This window comes from Idiotropiscis lumnitzeri, chromosome 4 (genome assembly GCF_059441095.1).
Source record: "Idiotropiscis lumnitzeri isolate Australia: NSW breed Sydney's pygmy pipehorse chromosome 4, RoL_Ilum_1.0, whole genome shotgun sequence".
Lineage (NCBI taxonomy): Eukaryota > Metazoa > Chordata > Actinopteri > Syngnathiformes > Syngnathidae > Idiotropiscis > Idiotropiscis lumnitzeri.
The window spans coordinates 31,907,940-31,933,325 of NC_142394.1; the positions used below are offsets into that span (position 1 = coordinate 31,907,940).

General features: G+C 48.0%; 2 protein-coding genes across 6 annotated transcripts in view; both read left to right on the top strand.

Annotated features, from left to right (window-relative positions):
* Nucleotides 1–24,923, top strand: zbtb4 (zinc finger and BTB domain containing 4). Of its 4 annotated transcripts, XM_088293820.1 has the most exons (3): nucleotides 1–88; nucleotides 3,308–3,369; nucleotides 16,678–24,923. In XM_088293820.1, exon 3 carries the CDS (start codon nucleotides 16,694–16,696, stop codon nucleotides 21,566–21,568), a length of 4,875 nt encoding a protein of 1,624 aa, XP_088149946.1. In that variant the 5' UTR covers nucleotides 1–88; nucleotides 3,308–3,369; nucleotides 16,678–16,693; the 3' UTR covers nucleotides 21,569–24,923. The 4 variants fall into 4 exon arrangements, with proteins under 4 accessions (XP_088149946.1, XP_088149949.1, XP_088149947.1 ...); XM_088293823.1 differs by lacking the exons at nucleotides 1–88; nucleotides 3,308–3,369 and adding an exon at nucleotides 7,070–7,533; XM_088293821.1 differs by lacking the exons at nucleotides 1–88; nucleotides 3,308–3,369 and adding an exon at nucleotides 8,740–8,869.
* shbg (sex hormone-binding globulin) overlaps nucleotides 2–25,386 on the top strand; it is a 32,445-nt gene continuing 7,060 nt past the window's right edge. Inside the window, exons 1-2 of one of the 2 annotated variants that reach the window (XM_088293828.1) lie at nucleotides 2–88; nucleotides 3,308–3,369. Coding sequence is in view for 1 of the 2 variants with exons in the window: in XM_088293827.1 (XP_088149953.1) it covers nucleotides 8,848–8,869 (22 nt within the window). In the remaining variant the exon portion in view is untranslated. Of the gene's footprint in view, nucleotides 89–3,307; nucleotides 3,370–8,722; nucleotides 8,870–25,386 lie in introns of those variants that run through there. The other variant, XM_088293827.1, reaches the window with a different exon arrangement.

Genomic DNA, 25,386 nt, shown 5'->3' on the forward strand with positions numbered 1-25,386 from the left:
TGCCTTTTCAATGTCGTGTGAAGAAAAGCTCCGTTCTCATGCTCCCCGGTCACTGCTGACGCTGGAACCTCCTCGTCCTCCATCAAGGGTACGTCGCACACGCCCGCGCGCCGCGTGGGCACGACTACGCATTGTCGGATTCCCGTGCGTCATCGTGTCTGTTTAAATGTCCGTCTTGCGAGCGTCGTTGTTCGTCGACGTGACGTCATTGTGCAATCGTTTCATGTTGTCTTTGTGATCCAATCCAAATAGGGAAGTCGTCACGACTCTTGCGAGAACTACGCATGCGCGTAGTGAGCAGGCGCTCTTTGCCACATTGTGAGCGTGTTGAGAGATGACCTTTAAAACGTAAAATTGGGGTACAAATGAAAACATCGTAATTAGCAGAACTCAAGTGACTTAAGGTTGGTTTTCTTGGTTGGGCCCTGGGATTAATAATAGTCGTAACAATTGTATTGCATCGGATTTATATTGATTTCGAAGGCCTCAGGCAGACTGTTATGCAATTAGAACAAGTGGTATAAAAATCATGTTTTTCATGCCTGGTATTCTCTCCGCTTGCACGTCAGGACGTGTTTCATAACAAAATGAGTGACTTTGTTTTCTTTCGACATCACCCTCTCTTTTCTGAACCCATTTGGGGACAGTCCAAAAATATTGAAACTGAGCTTGTGAGTGAAAAATTGTCCATCTTGGTCTTGTCCTCCGTTAAGAATTTTCCGTGCGTATTGAGAAAAAGTGGAGCATCACTTAATGTCGGAAAACTGACCAAGGGTCACTAAAATGTATGTACACATTTCGACTCATGCCCACTTCAACCTACAGAAATATTAAAATGAATAGTTTGTATTTTATGGCCGTTATGTGTTTTCCTCTCCATCGAGAAAACTTAATGTCACTCAATGTCATTAAACGGTGATCAATTTAATTCACATGCACACATCTATACTTAGCCACCTTGAAACGCTGCAAATATTAATTACGATCACCCCAATATTTTGGTTTTACGGACTTTAATGCATTTTCATCTGCATTGGCGCTCATGATAGCTTTATGGCGAACACTTCAAGTGCAAGAGACACGTTTTGTCCAAATTGTAATATGTCGCGAGAAACAATCAAATATGGGCGTGGCAATGAGCGGTTTCTCCAATTGCTCCACGTGAAGCGAGTGTTGAATGGACTTTGCACCACTTGCGGGTGGGGCCAAATGGTGACGCTTGAACTGTTGATGATATTGCTCATTTGCTTTTTTCCAAAATGGAAAAACGGCTCACTGAATAAAAGTACTCGATGGCCCGCAATGAAATCGTGACAAACTACAATCGCGATCATTGATGCATACAAGCGAGTCGCAAGCATGTCGTGAAGATCCCCAAAAAAGAGCAGACAGTACTTGTCAATAATCACCATTTTGAGCACCAAATCACGAGGATGAGCATCACATTTGTTCGTGTTTGGAAGTCAACTCTGCTCTCGTCACTACCTTTGGATAGACGCAAGATGGCACTGTTGCCACGTCTTCAAGATCCAGCAAATGACAAATTGGCATGTTTTGCCTTGGGCCACATTTCGCAATCAAACGCAACGCAAGCTTGAGCTTGGCTTTTGGCTCACCCCTTTCATTCGAGAGAGATCGACACTTCCAGACAGCTTGTCATCGCCATCTTCACAGCGTCAAGACGACCCGCACGGATCAAACGAGCTAGGTGTCTAGGTGGGCGTTCCCGCCTCGCACGAAGAGCGCCATCTTTTTCCTGGCGTTTTCATCGAAGTCCTCTTTCATGTCCCTTCCACTTTGAAATCCCCAAATTGTCCTGATATTTTCAGAGCTTAAAGTGGGCATGAGTGCAGATGTCCATATACATTTTGGTGGCGACTTATAAGGCCATACATTTTTTAAACACTTTCTTCCATTAAGCATTTTAGGCTGCCCACCTTTTTTTTGCAGTTCCAGAGCTTGTCCTGTTCTGCAACTTTTTATTTTGGGGTGACGTCAGCCCAGCGCCGCCCGCTGTCATCTGTTGTCCACTCTTTCATTTTTTTTTTAATCCTGCGCCGCTATCTAAAGGTTCATCAATTTGAAGGCATTCTTTCCCAATGACGTCATTTGTCGGATATTACGTTTGATGCGCCTTTTCGGCTCGAGTCTGAGTCTGTGTCGCTTCAACTGCCAATATGTGTCCAAATTTGACACGTTGTCGGAGGGTTGACGGTGCTCTCTAATCCGCCACTCAAATACAAATTACAACATGGCTGTAAACAGAGCACGAGTGTTGGCAACTCAGCGATTTGTTTGCTACGTTTAGCGACTTTCAATGTTTCATTCCCAGAATCCTTTTGACTTTTGTTTGGCAGAAGGCTATTCCATTTGCAAAAGCAGCAATTGATTTAGGTTGGAAACTCTTGACCAGAGGTATGTTCTTCCAAGGATTGCCTCAGCTGGAAAAATTGTACAACTTTTCATGTATTACAAATGGGAAAAAAAACATCAGTAAAAACTTGGCCATTTTTCTCTCTGTGGTAATGTCGAACAAATACCAAAGAACAATTTAGAGGTAAAAAAAACAGAACTGTTTGTAATATTTATTTCATTCATTTTTTCATCTTTTGCCAAATATTGTAAACCAGATTGGTCAGGCCTTCGTTCAGACCGCGCATAATTTGAAAACAGGAAAGAGACTTTTTAGTATGAAAACCAAATTTTTGGTCAACACGAAGTTACCGTATTTTGCTTGTTATACTGACACTTGAAATTAAAATAATGTTGTGAGTTTGCTGAATGACTTTTGTTGTTGTCGTCCCCGAGCGTCGCGAACAAGATAAGAAAAGCCGCAAAAGTACACGCTGTCTCCAAACAGGAAATACACGCCGCCACTTCCTCACCAAGCAAAACAAGCCGTGCGTGCGCGTGCGTACGGAGCATTTTGTGCCCCTCCCTTTCGCGGCCTGTCCTCGTGAATGACCCCCCCCCTCTCCCCCGCTCAGCAACGTCCTCTGTCTTTGCCTCCTCGCTCTCGTTGCCAGCATGCCCGACCGAGTAGCTGCCTGGAGATGAAGGAGCTAATTAATTTGATTTAGGCAGTGGAAAAAGCCGACGGACGTCCCCTGTCCCTCCTCCGCACCACCCCATCCCCTCCCGCGTTATTTTCCGCCTTTCCTTCCCAACGCGCGCACGCTCTGTTCCCATTTGGTCTCGGTTCCGTTGCGAACGCAGACTGATTTTGTTTCGTGAGCGCAAGTCGTCGACGGGCTTTTTGGGCCGGCTCGTCGCATCTAATTCGAGGCTTCCTGTGTTGCTTTTGCAGGTCAGGCCCGCCATCTGCAGCATCCGTCCGGCATGCAAACTCATCAAGTGATGCCGAAAAAGGTGAGCATTTGCATTTTGCCATTTTGGACCGGAACAATCTGTTCATTCGATTGACCGCACTTGTCCCCATTAGGCAATCTCAAATCTCAAACGATTTGTGGCCCCAAATGGCCGAAGCTTCGTTCATAATAAAAGTACTTGCGTTATTTGGGTGGCGAGGAACAAAGTGGAAGTGAGTTGAAGAGCTTCATGTGGTCATCCTGTTCTCACTAGCAGGGGGGAGGGGCACTCCCTCAGTTGTTCCAATTGGAAATAAACCAGCGGCGATCCATTTCAAACGCATCGTACAACATTAGCCTTCAAAAGAAGCGGCCTACGTCAGAAAATGCACGTGCGCATGCAGCGACAACTATTTTGGAACGTCTTCCGGCGCCAAGGCCAAACATGATTCGCAATTTTCTTTTCACAAATCGGCCATAAAAAGAAAAAATAATAATCCATATCTGTCTGGCCTGAGTGATTTTTGTTCTGTGTTTCTAATAATAGAATTTGCATGCGAGTGTATTCAAAGACACGATAACATTTGCTTGCTATGATCACAAAAAAACGCAAGCAGCACAAAGCACTCGTGTACCTCATGCATTGTCGTCTTTGTTCTTCTTTGGCCTTTACTGGTGGTTGGCAAAGCAGCTTGATGGTGCATTACTGCCACCCACTGGTCATATCCCTGAAGTGCACTCAGTAGCGATGAGGCAGAAATGTCCTTTTCCAACCGCTACTTTGTCAAATGGATTTTTTGTAAGGTTAAAAAAAAAAAAAAAAGGCATTGCATATTTTGGAACATTATCTGTTCCGCTTCTCCTCACAAAGGTCGCGGGCGTGCTCGAGTCGCTCCCAACCGTCTTTGTGTGTTTTTGGAACGTGGGAGGAAACCAAAGTCCCCGGAGAAAAGCCACGCATGCACAGGGAGAACATACCAACTCCACACAGGAAGGCTGAAGCCGGAATTAAATGCTGTGAGGCGGACGTGCTAACCACTCGTCCTCTGTGCCACCCATGTTATGGACTAATGATGCAAAAAAAAAAAAAACCTTGAAAATGACTCCAATCAAATGTGGCCTTTCGGTTAAAGCGCCGTTGTCCGTCTGCGTGTGAAAACATTTTTGTGGCCGCAAAAACAGCTGCCTCGGCCTCAAACAGCCGCGCTGCCATTGGCGGCTTTCAAAGGTTTGGCGCCTCCCACTTGTGAAGTGCCCCCAAGTCAGCTGGAGTGCAGCTTCGTCATCTGCTCACTTTGACGCCGTTTGTGCTCCGAGGGGGCCGGGGGGGGGCATCTTGCTTTTTTGGGGGTGAAAAAAAAGTAGTTGCGAGCTGGTGAGCGAGTCGTGTGCATGTTGGGAAGCGATTGACGTGCTGAAGCCTTCAGCAGACGGACGACAGACAGCAAGCCGAGCGACGCGAGTCACTCGCCTGACTTCTTTGTGGCCGATCGGTGGTGAGCACGCACACCTGGATTACATTTCAACGGTCGTGCATTTGGAGACGCCGGCCCTCCTGTGCCGTGTTTGTGCTTTTGTGGATTTTCTCCGGACGCTCCGGCTCCCCCCCACATTTTCTCCCACGTTCCAAAAACATTCATCTTCGCTTTATTGAATTCTCGGAATTGTAGAAAGCGACATTCGACAAAAGTTGAATGGATGGATGTGTTGACCATATAACGACCGAACGTTATGGCTTTTTTGGGGGGCGGGCGGGAGCAACAAACGGTGATCATTGATTGATTTTCCGATGATTTAAAACAAATATCTCATGACTTTTTTTGACAACAACACAGAAATGAATTACAGGCAGAACATTTGATTGTTTTACAGTCTTTAATATTTGCTCAACTTGGCATTTTAATGAGGCCCAAATTTTGTCAGGTGAAATTCTTCTTTGGACACTTGTGAGAAGATCGAGAAGGAGGTCAGAAAAACGTTGGATCAGCCATGCGCGACTGAGCATGAGCAAGTAATATTCTGATCATTCTTATATTTTTTTTTAAAAGGCTTAACGTGAGCTGATCTCATCAGACGGCCTATTTATGGCCTTCGTCTAAATGCGTCCCACAAGCTCCATTTCCAAATGAGCCACGTTCATTGCTGGCCCGGCAAACCAACGAAAGGCGATACGCCAAACTTTGTGCCGCGACCAATCAACAACTTCAAAAGCACATTTGTGTTCCCAATTCATTTCAAAATGTTCTTAGCGCCTCTCCTTGGAAGCCAACGCCATCCGAGCGCTAAAATTGGGCCAGATGTGTTTACACGCTGTGCTATTTTTATATTATCTCCTCTTTTTTTTTTTTTTTCTCCCCTCCTCTCCATCGCGGCGTTCACATGAGGAAATGCTTTGACCTCCAAAATGTGCATGACGTCATGCCGTGATTATTAATAGGCCACTCGTCGTAGGCACCGCAAAATGTGTCTTGAGACCAATTTTTCTGAGGACGATGCCAATCTTTTTGATATTTGGAATTCCGATGACGCATTAAACGGACGATTAGATCATAAACAAGACAATGACTAAAACGACTTTTCTCCCCCCAAATTAAATTCTAACAAAAAAGGATATGAGTTCCAGGCAGAACGCTTGACTTCGTGTTTTCCTTTTGTGTCGGTTTCACTTTACAACAGAGAAAAAAAAGTGCAAAAGTTGGCAGATTTCTTTGTGGGGGGGGGGGGGGGGGGTCGCGTTTGAATGTCATCACCTTTTTCTTTTATTGTAATACGTCAAAAATCAAAACGATGAAGCTAATGTGGGCCACTTAAATCGTCCAGCCGAGAAGATTAATGGTCGACGGTCAATTTTTTTGTTTTTGTTGTCCTGCTGAACTTGCCCGTTGTGAGAAGGCGATCCTGTCTCAAGCAAGGACGCCGCCGCTCGCCTTGTTGCAGACCGCTTCAAACGCGTCTGCGCAGGACAGTAAAGATCGCATCGATTCTGTCTTCCTTTGCGGAAGCAGCGCTACGGCAACAAGCTGTCAAATTCCATGCAGCTCTGCTTACCTTTGCACGAGGACATGATTGTGTTTTAGGCAGCAGCGTTGCTTAAACTTGGCAGATCTTCACCCAGCCTGGGCGGAGCAATTGATGGCTTATTGACATGATTCTGGTTGTTTCCTTGAACTGAGAATTGGAGGTGGAACCTCACGCCCGTAACGACTTGAGCAGTGTGCTGCTTTGGAAGAAGAAAAACAAAAAGAAGCTTCAGTTGGCTTAAATGCGCTTTTGCTCGCTTTTCCTCATTTAAGCGGGCATTTTTTAATATTTTAACCCAAGCCTCCTTTTTTCTCGGGAATTTCTACTCAGCGTCAATTTGATTCACAGAACCGTTTCAATTTATGGTGCGACCTTGACGAGAGAAGATGGCTTCCTTTTTTTTCTTCGTGGTGGGGGGTGACGGCGGGTTTGTTTTTCCTTCCGCCGTTCAGATGTCGCTTGGTAGCACAGAATGAAAAGCCGTGATCACCTTAAGGCCTAAGAGCCATGAATAGCGGCGGCCGGACGACAGGGTGCTCTGAATGACGCAGCTGATGGCGAGCGCGTGTGTGCATTCAGTGCACACACGCACACTAAAGCTATTGTCTTTGCCACCGGGCACGCTGCTTCTTCCAAACTTTTTGCTTTCTTTTGTTGGCTCCAGATGTAATTCTTTGTCATGTGAGACTGCAGCTGGAGCGAATGAGGTGGCGGTGTTGGGCTGCAGGGGTGGGGGCTTCATCTTTAGAAAAAAAAAGTTTGTCCTCCAACTCCCGAGAGCCGCCACAGAGGTCACAGGAATGACACCCAATCCCGGCGCCGTTGCCATGGCGACCAGCGTGGCGACTCACAGTGAGGGTGAGAAGGGAGCGAGAGAGCGATGAAAGGGAGTGAGAGGGAAAGGGCGAGCGAGCGAGTGGCTGGTGTTGGGACTCACTTGGTGGAGTTGCGGTGCTCAAATACAGGAGCGTGACGGCAACACGTTGAACGTTTACCGACGACAGCTCGGATTCTTTTTTCGTTAAAGAAAATTACAATTAAAAAAAAAATCCCACACCTGCTTCGGATCACATTTGGATTTTGATTTGATGCTGCAATCCAATTGAGTGTGCTGCTCCTTCTGCCGTGCCCGCCTTGGCCACTGGGAGGCAGCACCCCATGATATAGACTTGCAGACACAAAGAAGAATTTCTTCTACTTACCAGTAAGTTGCTGGAATATATATATTTTTTTTTAATTGCGGATCAAAAATATTGAAGTGACTCATTTGGGCAAGGTGTCATCGTTTCTGTGTTGTTTTTGCGGCATAAAAAAAAAAACCTTGCCGGTGCTTTGGAAGGTTTTCATGGTGTCCTTCTTAAACCTCTTCCGATTGAGAAGGGCTTGACCACCCCAAAAAAAAAATACGTTTGAGAGATGTGTAAACATCCGTTTGCCGTTGCTAAGCTAATGTTGCCTCCACCGACACAAAAGCGACGTCGTCAGGAAACGTGCTCAAATGTTTGTCGATTGAGCAACAGTGCCAGCCAGCGAACAACGACGGCAAATTTCGGACCTGGCGGACTTTGACTACGACCGCACCAAGTTCTCGTTCTGACACGATTTTGCTTCAGTTAAACTGACCTGTACGTTATTTTCTTTGTTGTTGTGCGTTTTCATGTTGCGTTAAAAGTGTAGTCCTCTAACATCAGTTGGCGAGAAATTGATTGCGTGCATGACGTGTTCTCCAGCTCTCGTCACCAATTAGTTACGTCGCGTTTTTAATGACACCAAATATTTGGAGCATCGCGGAAATTCTTTGAATTTTGGGCTGCTGAAGCTTTTCAATACGAGAGCACAAAGCGAAAACGAGCTGCGTCTTCTCCAACTTGCGATTGGCCTCACAAGCGCATTCATGTCTGCCATTTTGTCTCTCTCTTGCTCTCTCTCCTTCCCTCTGTCTGCCTTTCATTCCGTCCGGCCCTCCGTCCTCGTGCCCGGGGTCTTTGCAACTTGGCTCCGTTCCTGTTTGTTTTCGGCCATTTTGGGGACTCGCCATGCGTGTGACAAACTGCTTAAATGGCGTCCTCGCGGCCCGCTCTGCCGCTCCCTCCCTTGCCCTATCGTTTGGCTTTGTGTATAGAAAGTAGTGTGTGTGTGCGTGTGCGTGTGTGTGTGTGTGTGCGTGTGCAGGGATAAAGGCAGCAACACTTCCAAATAAAAAGAAGATTGGATTCAGTTTGGGGGGGGGGGGGTGAGGAGGTTGTGGGGGATTCACTTGCAAAGGGGGAATTGGGGAAAACACTCCAAGTGCTGCGTTTTTGGTAAAACCTGGAGAAGGAGGGAGAGGAGGGAAGGAGATAGGGCAAGTTGGAGTGTGGGAATCGCTCTTCCTGTCTTCATACACCGCCTGTGTACTCCCCCCCCCCCCTCTCTCTCTCTCTTTCTCTCGCCTTCCCTCCCTTCCTCGCTCAACCACAGACGGGGGAGGGAGGGAGAGAGCGAGAGGATCGCGGGTAGAGAACACATCACAGCAAAGATGCAGCAGGAGGCTTTCCGAGGTGCGTTCTCTTCTCTTCTTTCTTTTTCTTCTTGTCTTGTCTGCCTGCTTGCCTTCCTGAAGAGCGAGAAAAGCGGGAAAAAAAGAGGGCGACTTGTCTCGTCTTGCAGCTCTTCGGTCGCCTTTGCTGCTTTTCCGCGCGTGAACGTGAGGGGGGGGGGGCGGTGATTCGTGTTTATTTGTCGCCATGCGCGCGTCGGGGCGTGAGCACTGGTGGGTGTGTAGTAGCGCGGACGGCGATCGGAGCGCGTGCACGCGCGCCATCAGCGAGGCCTTCGTCGAGCGCTTCCTCTGTCGCACTTTTTTTTTTTCGAGGGCGGCGCTGAAACTTTTGCGTCGAACCCAGCGGGGGATGTGAGGGCCGTCTTGACATGGGGATGACAGGTCAGAACATGTGTGAAGCGGACTCGCTCGGTGTTGTGAACCCCCCCCCCCCCCACACACACGCACACACTCACTTACTCACACAACACCCCCCCATCCCCGACGACAGGCACGTCTTTCCGTCTTTGGCTTGTTTTGCGCGTGTCCGGCGTCCATTTTAGCAGACTGTTCTTGTGCTGGAGGTTGTTAGAGGGCATATTGATGCCCTCCCGCACTTCTTTTTTTTTTTTTTTTTTAAAGTCGAGCATCAGCTTGCAGTGACTCTTCATGGTTTCCATGGTTACCAAGTCCCGCTCTTCCATGAACGTATAGAAAGTGTGATGCGCATCAGCACACTTTTATTTACGATTTACAAAACCAAGCTAGCAAACGATTGAGCTGGCATACTTGTTCCTTGAAACTGTTTACAGTCCCGCACTTGACTGTCAAGAACCGAAGGCCCCCTAAAATGATAACTTATTATTATGGTCTAAACCATGAAAACTTCAATACGCTGTTAAAAACAAAGAAAAAAAAAGCTTGAACTCCAAATTTAAAGGCAACCACCTCCAAGGCAGGCACTGGCGACGTGTTTTCTGTCACCGACTGGTTTGGCGTTTTTGTTGATGGCCGACAGAAACGGTTGAAATCGGAATTGCGTGTGCTTGGAAACAACATCAGGACGGTCGTCGGTGCCTCTTCGGCCCGTCGGATGTTGGCAGTGACTTGGCGGAGCGGTTCGGTGCGGCGTGGAAGCACGTGGGCCGCCATCTGGTCTTTGGCGACGGCGTTGTAAAGTTCATCGGCGCTTGCTCACAAACGACCAAGCGCTGCGTTGATTCAGGGCGTCCGTCCATCCGCCCGAAAGCAAGCAAGCCCGAGCAACCCCTTCCCCGTCCCACATGCCGCCGGCTGGCCGGCTGGTACGGCGAGGCCCCCCCGCATTCCTCATCGCCGGCCCAAACATGGCGGACAGGCAAAGCTTTCTGCTGCTCCACGACGGCGACGTCATGGCAACGATTACAGCAAAGAAGCGGAATCCATTTTGGGCAGCAAACGCTGTCACTAATTCTAACCCAATTGCGTTGAAGTTGGGACGTTGTTTTCTAAACGCCACACCGTTGACGTTTGTCCTGCAACGCGTTAATTTTTCTTGCTCATTTTCACTTGTTCCTTCCTTTTCTCAACTTGATGCTAATTTTATGTTGATACTTTTTTGTTTTGGATGACTCCTCATTTCTTTTTTTTTTTGAGTTTATGTTTAACGCAGCGTCCCAACTTCAATGGAATTGAGCTTGTATCACTAAATGAATTATTATTGCTTATAATAATTATTCATAATTAGAATCAACTATTGTACGTTTAACATACCCTAAAGAAATAACCCAATTATGGCTCAAAACGGAGCCAAGTGCAACTTGAGTCAATTTGACACCTTTTTTTTTTCTTTTAATTGAATTATTTTTTTTCATTTTGTTCTTCTTTTTTGTTTTTGCTGTTGTGCAAACATTCCATTTTTTGGGAGCAAAACAACCCCAAAAGTTATTGGGTTATTCAATAAAAATAACAATCAATTTTAAAGCACTCATTCTAATGTTTTTCTCTCATTAAGAAATTGGTTTGCTCATTAATTGATTCATTGTAAATCACCAACATAAAAGGTCAACAAACCATTGGAAATGCATGTCATGTTTATTTTTAATTCTATGAAATAATTGCTTCATTAATTCCAAATATTTGAATGTCGTGGCGCACCGGTCCATTTGAGCAAACTTGGCCTCCTGCTGCGTTTTGGAGCTTTTTCCCGAACTTGAAACGCTTACTCAGGAATGTGTGCTAAAAATATTTTGATGTGCGACTGTTTGAAGGTCTTTGAATGCTGGGAGGAGCTAAATTTAGTCTGGGTCGTTGGTGGAAGCTATGGAGAGTCTTTGCTCGTCCGTCCCTGGTGTGCGTTTGTTCTCATTGTCTCACTCGCTGAAATAACTTATGTCAATAGAACGTAAAGAAGAAAACAATTTGTCCATCATGAGTTGTGATTCTTTCTGTTATGTGCGACTTGGCCACCGGGGGGCACTATAATCGAGTCATTAAGGCTTGAACCACAACGGCGTGTGAGTATATTAGTTGTTCTTTGCCGAGGATAAAGACCAAATGCCTATGACTATTGTATGTTGTGTTGATGTGTTGAAACATCAAATATATATATATAGATATTATCTCAAAGTATTAGAAAACTGCAACTACCGAATCTATTCACTAGTCTGTCTGTGGAGAGCAAACTTGCGTTCGCTCACTGCCACCATTCAGCGCTGGTATGCGTTCGCAAGTCAAAGCCCCAAAAAAAAAAAAAAAGCTCCAATCACCGGCCGATAAACTTGTTTGGGACACTTATATGTCAAGACACAAATGCGTTTGTAAGGGTGGGGGGCGGGGTCATTGATGCGAGAAGTCAAGCTACTGCAGAAAAAGGGCAACAGTCGTATTCTAATCGGCCCAACTGATTAATCGGCAGATATTTGCACTTTCAAAAGTGGCAAAAATCAGTTGACATTTGTTGCTGATTTTGCTGACGTTTTTTTTTTTTAATTACATCACAACGAAGACAGAGATAATGCCATCTAAACATTCCGACCCCAAATATCGGCAAACAATCAACCCATTTCTTTCCTCTGGTCAAGTTAATCTAATTGCCTGTATTTGATATCTTTATTTGAAGCATTCAAGGACCCCCCCCAAAAAGTTGAGATTTATTTCTTCATTGTGTCATTATTTTAGTTAATCAGTTCTCGAAATTGGCGTTTGTCTGCAAAATCCATTTTGGGTCGGGCTCACATTTCCGCTCATGAGCAAGCAGCCCAACAGGAAAGCTTTTCAAATAAATGTCGCCCGGCACAAGGACACGTTTTCTCAAATGAATGGAGGACGGCCGGACGCCGCGTACGTCTTTGCACGGCGTAAAGACGCCCGAGCATCGTCAGCAGCGCGTCGCCATTTCAGAATTTATTCAAAGCAAACCAAATTGACTTAAATAGTTTTTGTCCTCACAATTCAGCGCACTAGTAGAACAATCGGGTTTTACCCGTACTTTATTTTGCAACCTACTCGATGACACACTCGTACAACGACTCTGCCATACTTATGGCACATGTTAGTAGTGCAGCAAAACTGCACACTAGTAGACGTGTTTTGTCTTTGGAGCCAATCAAGTCTGTCGAATAAATACGCAAACATGTGAAATGTAATCCTACTAGTAAAGTACGCTAGTATGTTCACGAGTAGAATGGATGGACCAAAGTTGTTCGGTAAGTGAGGACAAAGTGTGTACGAATACTTGGACCTTACATTTAGCATTTCTTGAGGAGCACTAGCCTTGCACACATTTGAGTATTTATCGCATTTCTTTGATTTACACTGAAAACAACTTTGCCCGCTAGTGCAGTTCCGTTCATTATTGCCCCTCACGTGCCCTAGTCACGTTTTTCAGAGCGATTCCAGTAGAAGTATCGACTCAACGTTTTCCTCATACCGGGTCCTTGGCCAACATGTTGAGCGGACGCCGTGCAGCGCCAACTGCTGGCGAGAAGTCATATTTGTTTTGCTTCAAGTATCGGCGCCTTTTACCCACGGCATTCACGAGTACTCGATACATTGAACTCGTGGGTATGGATGCTCGCCAACCCCGTGTTACTAGTGCGGCAACACAGTTTAAAGGCGGCGGCGTGGGCGTCGTTTCCCCAACCGAGAGGTTGCGGGTTCGATCCCCGCCCATTGTGACCACGCCCAAGTGTCCTTGAGCCTCCGGTTGCGCCTGACGGGATGTCGTCAGCGGCATAAAATCATTTGATTGTTGCAAATGGACAGGCAAGAGTTAATTGCGTACGAGTTAGTTGGCCAAATGTCTTGCGTTGTTTTGTTGCCTCACCAACCTGAAGCTGATTGTCACGGTTGTGCGGCTGCGTTGTTGCGCTTATTAAGAACACGCCAACCGACGGCGCGTGACGGCGGTTCACGCTTGGCCACTGGTGACAAAGTGACGTCTGCTGCGCTGCCGTCCGACTCTTCTTGTTTTACATCCATCCTCGCTCTTCCTCCGCGTTTGATGCTGGCTATGTTTGCAATCACTCCCTTGGCAACTTTTTGGGGGTTTTGTAACAGACGTGGAATGAATATTGCAATAACCGATATCCCATTTATGTTTCGGTCTCGCTTCGAGACCTTTGCTGGGATGTCGTGTGCGGTCATGTGACCGCCTGGCTCAGTTTGATTGGTCGCCGAACGCGACATTCAGTCATGTGACAGAAATGCGTCTGAAGCGCGACAAATGGACACCCGGGCAAAAATAGAAGAATAAAAAAGTAACATTTCTTTCAAACTCGTGACCCCTTTATTCAAATTGTCTCTTAAGTGAATCCTTGAAAGTCGCACGTTACGACGAGGGCCCACCCATTTCATCGGCCGACGCTTTTAAGATTGGTGAAAAGCGCTAAATAGTTTTTTGGGCCACATCCATCGATTATTTGGCGCCAGGCCAGCCGGGAGACGGACGGCTCGGCGTCCTGCCGAATGCGCGGGAGGCATCGTAAGCGGATGCCCGAGCCGCCTCATCTCGGATGAGCGAGCTTCTCACCCGAATGCGTTTTTGTTCACTTTGCCACACAAGACAACGATTTTGTCCATGATCGTTTTCAAAAGCAAAAAAAAAAAAAAAACAATTGGCAAAAGCATTTGATGTTCTGTTTATAAAGGAAATGATTTTTTTTTCTTTTTTGGTTTCATCGCTTGTTGGCACTTTGGAATCAGATCACGTTGGTTGGACTTTTTTTTTTTTTTTTACGACAATATCATGGCAATAAGATTGATTTTGTTGTTCAATCTTTATTTTGGAAGGAAACGATGTTTTGTAATCAGGCCTGAGCAATTCATCTCAATTTAATCCTTAATTAGATTTTTGTCTTCTGACGATCATCCAAAACATTTTAATTGAAGAAAAATGCTGAATGTGCCAAGCGGTGCGACGTTTGTGTGTTGTTGACCAAATTGATTTTGCCATCCCTGAACGTGCCTAAAGCCGTTGAGACCTCGTACTTTTATTGTTTTTCTTTTTTTTTTTACTTTTTGCTCGTTCTTTCAAATTATATTTAAATTTGAGTTTTGCTAGTGGAATGAATACAAAGTGAATGATCGTGTTTATTAAGCGTGATTCCTCAAATTGAAGATAAGAACGATTCAACCGTTTTGCCCAGCAATTGTCGAATTGGAATTCTGGAAAACGATGACGCCACTCATAGCGCCGAGCACGCGTGTGGCGCACGCCCTCAAAATGCTGATGGGGGACGAGGGAAAGATTCCGTATACAGCCTTTCTGTCGCTCCCTTTTTATGTCCGCCGTTGTCTCTCTCTCTCGCTCCCTCCCCCTTTTCTTTCTATCTCGCTCTCTCTCCTTTTTCTCTCTCTCTCGCTCTCTCCCTTTCCTCTGCAATAACAGTGCTGACCTAGTTTCTGCTTGTTCAGTGCTGCCTGTGGAATTTTCCAGCCGCCCGCCCGCCCGCCCGCCTTCTTGGCTGGCTTGCCGCTTGACAACGCAGGCAGCAAAGCATGACTGAGGATTTCTGTGCCCTCTTACGCAGCCGCTGTGAGCCGCCCCCCCGCCCCAATCAGCCCTTTTTTTCAAATTCAAATTTCAAATCCCCCCTCGTGAAGTAGTCATCGAGTCGCCGTCGTTGCGAGTTGTGTGCGCCTGCGGTTGGAGAGAAAAAATGCAAATGAGCTTGTTGTCTGGCGTCCGATCAGGTCGCGGAAGGCTGCAAGACAAACAAACGTTGGCTGTGCAGTGACAGGACGCAGCGATGGCATACAAACACTTTGTGACGGCGCTTCAGTCCAAGTTTCAGCTTATCTGGACTTTACACGCCCTAAAAAAACGACAACAACCGCATTACAAAATAAAATGTTTCCAAATTCAACACTTTTCAATCAAATGAGTAATGTGCTGCTCCCCCCGCTTTGGCCAGCGGGGGCAGTATAAGACACGCAGACGCTGCGCTTGTCTCTAGTCTCGTCGGCGCGGCACCAATATGGAGAGCTTGAAGCCGATTTGCTTTTTGTTTTGGGGGTTGCTGTGGACACACGTGCGCGCGCGCACATTTGCTCGTCACCGCTTCCCGTAAATGGAGCAATCGATAATTGCCAACAGCCTCGCAAAATATTTAGTTTCCTTTTCTTTGTGGCAATCTGCATCTTTCTTGACAATTGTCGTTCAATTAAGAAAATCCAACAGCAAGATTCATGGCACAAATGTCAAGCTAACGAGCTAGCCAACAACAATTTTCATTTTCCTCCTTCTCCGGAATTTTTGGAATTCCAACTTGCGCCTGCGCTGGCCCTCCCTCACTTTTCGTCTTTGCTCGCCCTCACAGCTCAATCGTTGAATTCCTGTCCGGCAGACATGAAGGAAGCGCTGCCAGGAATGTCCAACAAAGCCTGCTGCGGAAAGAGAACGTTTATCCAAAGTTGACTTTTGAAGTTTTGCAATCAGTTAATGATGGTGTTTATTCATCGGGATCACAATCATGGTGATTATTTTTTTTTTTTGTTACGATCATCCAGTCATACTCATGCATTGAAATGAATCTCTCAAAATCTTGAATCCTTCAAAAATGTTTGAGACAAAAAAGTGCGATCTTGTATCGTATCAAACGTGCAGTTGTAACACATTTTAATCGAGTGTTAAAAATTGATCAGTTCGAAACATTCACTGGACATCATGCCCTGTGTGCTTGCAAGCCTTGGCCACTAGTGGGTGGTATATTGCACCTGTGGAGATTTGCTGATGAAATGCGCATCGTTACGAAGCTGTGCTCATCATTTTCTTGCAGGACTTAATTCATACGAGTCTTGTCTTTTGTTACCTTCAAAAATCGGATGCAACGACACCACCATTTGCATGTTTGTTTTGTTAGCTTGTCGATGTCAGTAGTGTTAACTTAGTGGACTTTAATCAGTCAAAGTCAAGCGCTTTCGATCGAAAAAAAAAAAAAGAGAATTTCATCATACTTTGCTTTATATTCAACTTCACCCGGGAGTATTAATAAACATCCTCATCCCCAACTGCCAAACTTCTCAGGCACGCTCACTCGTAAGTTAAAGCGATTTCCTTCATTGAGCCCCCATTTTTTTTTTTTTCTCCAAATGAATGTTTCTTTGTTGAGGCATCGGCAGGGACCGATTTTGGCTGGATGCCACCAGATGGCAGAAAGCACAAGGAAGGTTTGTTGTGGTTCGTAGCAGAAAAAACAACCAAAAATATTTTTCTTTGGTTGAATGCTGTGAGATTTTTCTGAAAAAAAACTTTTGTTGTTATGAAATGAAGGTGCGTGCGTGCTTTTCTGAGGACACGCTGTCTATGCAAATGAGGCTCACTGCCCCTTTTTCTCCCCCCCCCAGATTTGGGGTGCCGGTCATGGTGTCCGGGGTGAAGGTGTGGGACCCCCCCCAAGCGGGCCTTCTTTGCTGTGGTCTGAGTGAGCGCCACCTGGCTTCTGGGTTCGCACCCCCCTGCGTCCTCTTACATCGTGTCGCCAAGGACCGCCACAGCCAGCGGCAGACCCCATTGTCTCCCCCCCTATTGACTCGAGGAAGCGCGGAAGCCCTTCAGCCGCCCGTCGGCTCGAACCAGGTCAGAGCAGCCGCTCGGGGGGCAATGAAGGGCAAAAGGCACTGCGGCCGAGGAGACGCCACGATGGAGGACAGGCTGGAAGGTGCGGCCGATGGAACGAAAAATGCTAAAATCACCCTCAGCTTCCCAGTTAGCGCCGGGCCCATCCCCCCCTCGCTGTTGTCATCCGGCTTTTGCCGGAACGCCGCATCATCCTCTTCCCCGCACAGACGCCGGCCTTCTTCGAAAAGCTCTAACGAGGGGTCGCTATGGAAACTGGACTCCACCATGGATGTAAAGCACCGACCTTTTAAGCCCCCGAGGCACGACAGTTCTCCGTCCTCGTCACCCTCGTCCTCCTCGTCCCCAATAAGCGCTCACATCAAATCTGTGCCTCCGCACTTTCACAAGGCAGCACCCGGATCTTCCAGCAACTCCTTCGGTGGAGATGGATGGGACGAGAGACTGAAGTCGGCCAACGGTACCGCGTCGCCCTCGCCGACGGCCCAGATCCTCTTCAGCCTGGGCGCCTCCTCGTCCTATCAGAGTGGGGGCGGCGACTCGGAGAGGAAGGAGAAAATAACAGGACGGCCGACTGCCAAGCTGGGAAGCCCTCATGGACCCGGCCTGCACCCGCCAACACTCCACCTTCCGCCCCCTTTGCCGCCACCCCCCCCGCCCGAGGGGCTTACCGCCCCCCCCCACTCCTCCTCCTACTCCCCCAGCGAAAGCATGGAGCCCGAGCTAATTTGCGGGGTGTGCCACCGGCTCTTCAGTTCAGCCTCCTCGCTCACGGTCCACATGCGGCTGCACCGGGGCAGCCGCGCCCTCGGCTGCCGCTCGTGCGGCAAAGTCTTCATCCACAGCAAGCGACTGCAATCTCACGAGGCCTCCTGCGAGGCGCCAGGCCTGCCTCGCAGACTGGGCCCGTCTCTCGCCGGCGTGCGACCAAAAGAGGAGCCGCTGGAGGAGGGCGAAGCGCGAGCGGCGGAAGGCCAAACGGACGCCAGCAAGGCCAGGCCGGAGAAGAAAGCAGCTCGTCTGCTGACGCGCGTCCAAGGCGACGAAGACGCGGCAGCCGGCGAGTTCCCGGCCACCGATGACGGCCATTTTGTGAAGGTGGTGGACGGCAACGTCATTTACTTCTGCTCTGTTTGCGAGCGCTCCTACATGACGCTGTCCAGCCTCAAGCGTCACTCCAACGTGCACTCGTGGCGCCGCAGGTACCCGTGCCACTACTGCGACAAGGTCTTTGCCCTGGCCGAGTATCGCACAAAACACGAGGTGTGGCACACGGGGGAGCGGCGCTACCAGTGCATTTTCTGCTGGGATGCCTTTGCCACCTACTACAATCTCAAAACTCACCAGAAAACCATCCACGGCATCAATCCGGGTCTCATCTCCAGTGAGAAGACGGCCAATGGCGGCTACAAGCAGAAGGCAAACGCCCTCAAGCTCTACCGCCTCCTTCCCATGCGCTCGCAGAAAAGACCGTACAAGACCTACAGTGACTCTTTGCATAATGGCCTGCTGATGTCACCGGCCGAAGCCCCTCCCCTCTCGCTGCCTGGCCTGGGCTGTGCTCTGGGACCTGGAGACCTCCAAAGTTTCACCCGTGGGGCCCATCCTCTCAGCGTCAAGCCCGACCCTGATGGCTTTCCCGATGACGTCACGGCTGCGGACCCCGAGCGCCCTTTGTCGCCGCCGTTGTGCCAAACAGACTCGCCCCAAACGAAAAAACACCCCAACGAGGCCCACGAGTTAGAACCGCTTAGAGGGGGCTCCAAAATGTCCAGTGGCAGCAAAGGCAAAATTCAAAAAGCATCCAGGGGCACGACGGACTCAACCAGCACGCCGTCTGTGATCACATACGGACACACCAAAGCCTCGGTCATCGTTCACGGAACCGCCGTGTCATCTTCTGTCATCGTGCACAGCAACCAGGTCTCCCCCGGAAGGGAACGAAACAAGCTCTCTGAGATCAGCCTCAGTCAGACCTCCCACAAGTGCGGCGCCAGGTCCTTCAAGAGACAGAGGAAGCGATCCCGAGACAGCGCTGAAGCGGCTGCCCAGATGGAGGCGTCGCGTTTGAAGGCGAGAAAGTCCCACAGCAAGAGCGAGTCTGTGTCCAGGTCCAAGCAAGCGTCGCCGTCACTGGGCAAAGAGACGGGCCCGCTGTGCCAGATCACCGTCCGGATCGGCGAGGAGGCCATAGTGAAGCGCAGCATCTCCGAGACAGACCTCAGGAGGGACAAAAGCAAGAAAGGCGAGGCGGCGTCTTCGCTTCACGCTGCCCATCTTCACAAACACCACGCCCACCGGCGGCCGAGTCTCGGCGCGGCGGGAGGAAGCAACCAGGAAGCGGGGAATAACGGGGGCGACTCCTCCGACCAGTTGCGGGAGTACAACTTTCGGCAAAAAGCGCGCAAGCAGGAGAGCGACCACGATGTGGAAGACAACCTGTGGCGACCTTACTACTCGTACAAGCCCAAGAAAAAGGCTCAGGCGCATCTGCAGAAGTTCAAAAGCTGGCAGCGGAAGCTCAAGTTGAAGCGCGCTCTGCGGCTGAAGGCCAGAGCGGAAAAGCTAAGAAAGCGAGCGACTAAAGAGATGCGCCGTTCGCAAAATGAGGAGGAGGAGGAGGAAGAGGGTGCGAAGCCGACCGAGCCTGACAAGGGACCATCTGAAAAAGAAACCAAACAAGCTCAACAGGGCCGTCATGAGCTCTCAGCCACTTTGCCGCCATCCCCGAAGCGTCCTCTTGCGACCTCTTTTGCTCCTTCGGGACTCAAAAGACGCCCGTGGAGTAACGCAAACGCGGCCGAGTGCGTTACTTGCGGCTGCTGGTTCTCCAGCTCCAGCAAGCGGGACCAGCACGAACTGAGTCATCTTCTGGAGTTCGTGTGCCTCTTGTGCCGAGCCGCGTTCCCCTCGAGGGACAAGTTGGAAGACCACCAGAGAAGCCAGCATCCCAAGCCCGCCGACACATCGTCAGCCCTTCCAAGAATGGCACTCGGTGAACATCCCGATGCGCCCAAACCGCCCGAGTGCCGCGACGAAAAGGAGGACCACGTCAGTCCAGCTCGCCTGAGCAGGAGAGCATTGTCGCGGCACACCTGCCCGCAGTGTCACAAGGTATGCAAGACGTCCTCCGCGCTCAGCCGCCACATCCGACGTCACGAGTTCAGCAAGGAAGAATCCGTTCCGCCGCCCCAAATGACAACCGTGAGCAGGGACGCAGTCGCTGAGAAAGGCCAAGTGGTCTCAGTCATCAGCTATTCAACAGCCGACCCCCCTAAAACCGCTGGCCCAGACCATCCCGGCGAACATCGGCAAGCGCAAACCGCTGACCGGCAAGCGCAAACCGCTGACGAGCTTGCAGTGGCTGAGCGCACGCTCCCGGAATCCGAGAGGCAGCCCAGCCCAAAGATTAACCTCGCCCTGCCCGCGCCCCCCACGCTCCAAAGTGTTCTGGTTATGAACAGGCCTGAATGTTTGGACTACCGCACCCCTGCCAAACGCAGCTTAGACAGAATGGCGAGCCCTGTGCACAGCACGGCAGCCCCCAACACCGCCGCTAATGTGCCCGTGACGCCACAGACCAGAACAAGCACGGCTGCTCCCCCTGTTTCTATGGAAACCGCCAACAGCTCCAATCGGGGATTCGCGACACGAGATGGGGTCATTATGGACAGAGAGAGGCAGGCGAGGTGTGCTATGTTTGTGGTCCAAGATCGCCGAGTCCAGTCCCTGTCACGCAGTCTGTCCCCCAATCAAGCACAAGACCTGACTATGTCCTCCATCCTAGCTCGAGAGCGGGAGATGGAGATGGAGAGGCAGAGACTACGAAAGAGGGAGCTCGAGAAACAGCGGGAAAGGGGGCGGCATAACGACAGAGGAAAAGACATGGACAGGGTCCGGCACACGAGTGGACATGAACAGCCCCCAGTCGACCAAACAGCTCTGTTAGTTCCCAAAGAGGAGCCTTTGAGTCCTGCGCCGTCCCCCCAAAACATCCCCACTCAGACCACTACGAATGGGCCCCTGTCGCACAGACACACAACGAAGTCCCCCTGCCGCCCTGCAGCCAACCGCCAGGTACAAGAACCGGAACGGCTCACGTTGCCCAGCGTGGGAGACCGCCCCTCTGCCCACGCTCTCCTCCTGCCGCGGCCACCAAAAGCGCCGGAGCCTGAGCGCCAGAACCCTTCCAGGGATTCGCAGCACGTAGAACCAGCGCCGGTGTGCTACCCTGTCCAGGATTACCCACTTCCCCTGATCGGGCCGGACACCTATCTGCCAGCTAAGAAGCAGGAAGACAACCTGCTTGTGTCCTCCTACCCTCCCGGAGCGCTTCCCTTCGGCCCTCTGGGAAAGATGATGGTCCCGAATGGCGCCGACTTGGCCAAGCTGCCCTTCTATCCTGACCCGTACCAGCTCCTCTATGGGTCTCAGCTTCTGGCCTACCCGTACAACGTGGCAGCTCTTCCCGTGACCCTCAACATGATGGCACCGGGCACGGACAAGGTGGAGCCTCTGCCCTTCCTGCCGGCCATCTTCAACTACACCGCCGGCACGGGGCCCTACATGGGCGCTGCGCCGCGCCCGCTGGTGAGCAGCCCCGGCGGCTTCTACGGTGGTGGCAAAAAACAACGAGATGGCAGCAGCAACAAACCGTAGGATGCCAAAAGGATTCTTTTACAACGAGAATAGGGCCAGGGAGGGAATGGGTGTGGCCAATGTTGCAGTGATCGTCACCTCCTTCCTCCCAACTTTGTTCTCTGCTATTTCGCTGTAGTGTGTCGTAGTTCTAGAACTCGATTCTATTATCTTGACTATACGAATAAGAACTGCGCACAGGGTGTGTTTCCGTCACCCCGTTTGAGTTGGCGCCTGAGAACGAAGCGACCTGAAGCCAGTTATAAGCACGACTCACTAAACGTTTGGGTGATTGGGCAGAATTTCAGGAAAGAAGAAAAATTCTTCCGATTTGAGCCTTGAATGCTAAAATCTCCCCCAAAGGCCAATTTTGTGATTTGTGCATTTGAAGCGTACGGGCAGATGCGGTGGTGCGCTGGTGCGCACTTGTACGGAGGACATTTGATAGGTAGAAGCGCGCGTGTCCGGACCATAAGTGGTCTCGACGCACCATGTGACTTTGTGGCCAGATGACACTTTAGCGCCTACCAAGTCGTGGTCACGTCACGGGGGCACTAGTAGCTGCTTTGGATATGTAGCTGGTCACTGGGTTAACAAATGCAGGCTGATAACTAATGCACTTCCCTTCTTCATCTCATTTCCTTTGACGAGAGAGGAAATAAATGACCCCCGCACCCCCCCCCCCCCACCAAAAAAAAAAAAATGTAGATGGAGAAAACAATTTACTTGTAAATGGATTCAGGGTATTGAGTTATTTTGAGGTAAGGAAAAATGAGGTTGAGCTCAACAGCCAAAGTCATACCTGGAAGCATTCCTCAACCCCCACCGCCTAAGCCCCCCCCTCGCCACATGCTTCTGTTATCTCTTCTAGGTTGCTGGTTAAGCCCCACCCCCCCCTTGCTGAGGTGACTTTGAGGGTTGGGGGGGGGCCTGAACCGAATAATATGAATGTAAAATGGAGTGACGCGGTCAATGAAGTCAAGCTGCATCATGGTCGACTTTGAAAATCCCTTTTGAGCATTTATTAAGTCTTAAGATCCAGATCCGATCCAGGACTAGTCTGCTCTCGCCAGCACAAACGATTCTGCGCCCCACTGCTGTTACTTTGAAATTTATTGTTGCACTTGAGACACGAGTGACCCGATGACCAACTTTTTCAAGATACAAGCTGTCTTTTGTTGGCCCGACTAATTCATCGGCAAATTTAGCTTTTTTTTTAATTGTTTTCGTTTTGCTCAATAACACAATTCAGTCATGTGGCTTATGTTTTTTTTATTTTTTATTTTTTTATTTTTATTTTTATTTTGCTGCTTCGACTTGAAAGCAAAAATTGGGGCCAGTGAAATCGTCTCACTCATTTCCCAAGAAGTCACAGATGGTGAATAAAACTTTTTGACTTTAAAAGCCTCCCCCAAGTGAAGTTTACTGACAGGAGCGCAAAAAGCCAGAAGATGGAAGCCAAAAGTTTTGTCTCAATTCTTTATCCTGCACTAAGTTTGCCAAATATTTCTGCAGCTTCCTGACAAGTTGTGACTGCGTCAACTCAAGGCGAAGTCGTTGTCGCCGTCGTAAAGCGCTTTTGAGAATTTGATCATGTGACTCGTCGTGCTTGTCGCTCAGTGGCGCTCAGTTGTGCCTCAGCCAGATTGTAAAATCCCGTGAATGACGCACACTTGTGTAGAAATTCGTCTCTCCCGCAAAGGCGCCTTAGATTTTTTTTTTTCAATCTACGAACCCAAACCAACCCCCCCCCCTCTCTGCACCCCCCCCCCCTTTCCTCCTTTTTGCTGGCATCATTTCTGACCAGAGTGAATATTATTCATGTTAGTAGCAATGAATCAAGATTCCAAACCGGCCACTGAAGTTCAAATTCTTTAATGCAGGTTGAAGATGATGCACTTTGCCATCCAGAAGACGAATTATGAAAATCCAAAATGTTAGACTTGCACTATACGCACTTTTAGTCATTTTCTGAAGCGATTTGCTTTTTCTTGACTTTGTCTTCAACTTTGTGTGGAACTTCTTTTCGTTGTTGTACTTTTAATTTTGGGATGTGAAGAAGAGTGGGTCCGGAAATAAATGCGTTACAAATCAGTACTTCCATTTTTTTTTTTTTGATGTGAAAAATGTTTTAAAAATAGCCCCGCCCTCCTGCAAAAATGTGCGTTTTGAGGATTTTACGGTCGTGTGAAGTTGATGGATTTCAATTTGCCTGTCAATGATTTGGATGACGTGCTCAAATGGTTTTGGATCAGATACAGTTTGAGTTGTTTGTTGTTTCTTTTTGTTCTTTCTTTTTTTGTTTCACAATATAACCGTGTGGTATGCATATATCGAGTAGTGCTAGCAACACGTCAATAAACCACAAAAGCATGAGCGCCACTTTTCTTTCCTAACCGTTTGTATGCTCGGCAAATCTTGACACTGTGCGTGCAGCTTTTCTTTTCCTTTTTCTATATGTGTGTTTGTTTTTCCCTTGCGGTCTCAATCTTCCATGTCTGTCTTTTTCTATTCTCACCTGAGGGCCGAAGATGGCCAAACTACGCTGGGTGTCATTCTGTCTTTGTCTTTTTCTTTTTCTTTTTTTTTTTTATTTTATTTGTTTTTTTTTCGTGTGTGAGAAAAACCAAAAGCCACAAAGTCAGCATTTTTGTCTGCACTCACAAAATGGGCCACTTCTTGTTGTTTTGTCATGTTTTTTTTTTTATTTGTGTGCTACAAAAAGTGTTTAAAAAAAAAAGAGAGAGAGTGAAAAACGCCATTTTCCTCCAATCTATTCCATTCCTGTCCTTTTTTTTTTCTTACTTCAGACCAAAAGCATGCAAATGGCGTCGTAACTGGACTGAACTCTGGTGTTGCTCTCCAACTGTCTACTGTACGTTTTGGTTGAAATGAATGTGCCTCTGCTTTGATATTTCAACACTGATCTCAAGTCAAGATGTGGCGTTGCCTGCCACATTTCCCGCGTTAACGTGCCTTGTTACGGCATAAGAAATTAACTTTTATTTTGTCGTCGTTTCTCTCAAATGATTCGGAGATCAATGTCACGACTTTGTCAAACTCTTCATAGATGTAGGGGTGGCAAAACTTTTTGGGGGTATCGTGTATCATGTCTAGAATAATACTGTGCCATAGAGAGTGCTCGAAATATGTCCGTTATTTTTTTGGAAAGAAAAAAAATGTTTTTATGTTGCCTGAGGACTTTGTCTTTAGATTTGATACAAAGGCCCGTAGCCTCAGCTGTCGTCTCCTTTTTCCGATAAGTCTTCTTGACGCCCTATCGACCGCCGTCACCCAACAAACTCCCCCCCACCCGCCGGTTCCCCCTTTCTGTCTCTTTGCTGCAATTTAACAAAATAAAGTATTAACCTGATGACCCAATGAAACAAAGTCACATTTTTTTATTTGTAATTCGACCACAGATGCAAATATCTCAATGTGTACTTGTTATCTTCTGTCTTTTATTATTTATTTAGGAATTGCTTTCAAGTTTTGGTAACTGAGTTATTGTATGTAATTAAGAAAAATGTCTCAAATAACTTTACATAATTGAAACTTTTTTTTAATTTATTTATTGGTCAATTTATCAAATGGAAAACAAAATTTATATTTACATTTAGTGTAACAAAAATAAATTATTGAAAACATTTTTTTAAATTGAAAAATGGGTTCATTTCTTATGTGCAAAATAAAAAATAGTTTTATGTGTAGATTTGTAACTATAGTTTATTAAATTGTTCATTATTGAAGAATTAAATAAGTTATATATATATATATATGTATATATATGTGTATATATATATATATATGTGTGAGTGTGTGTGTGTGTGTGTGTGTAG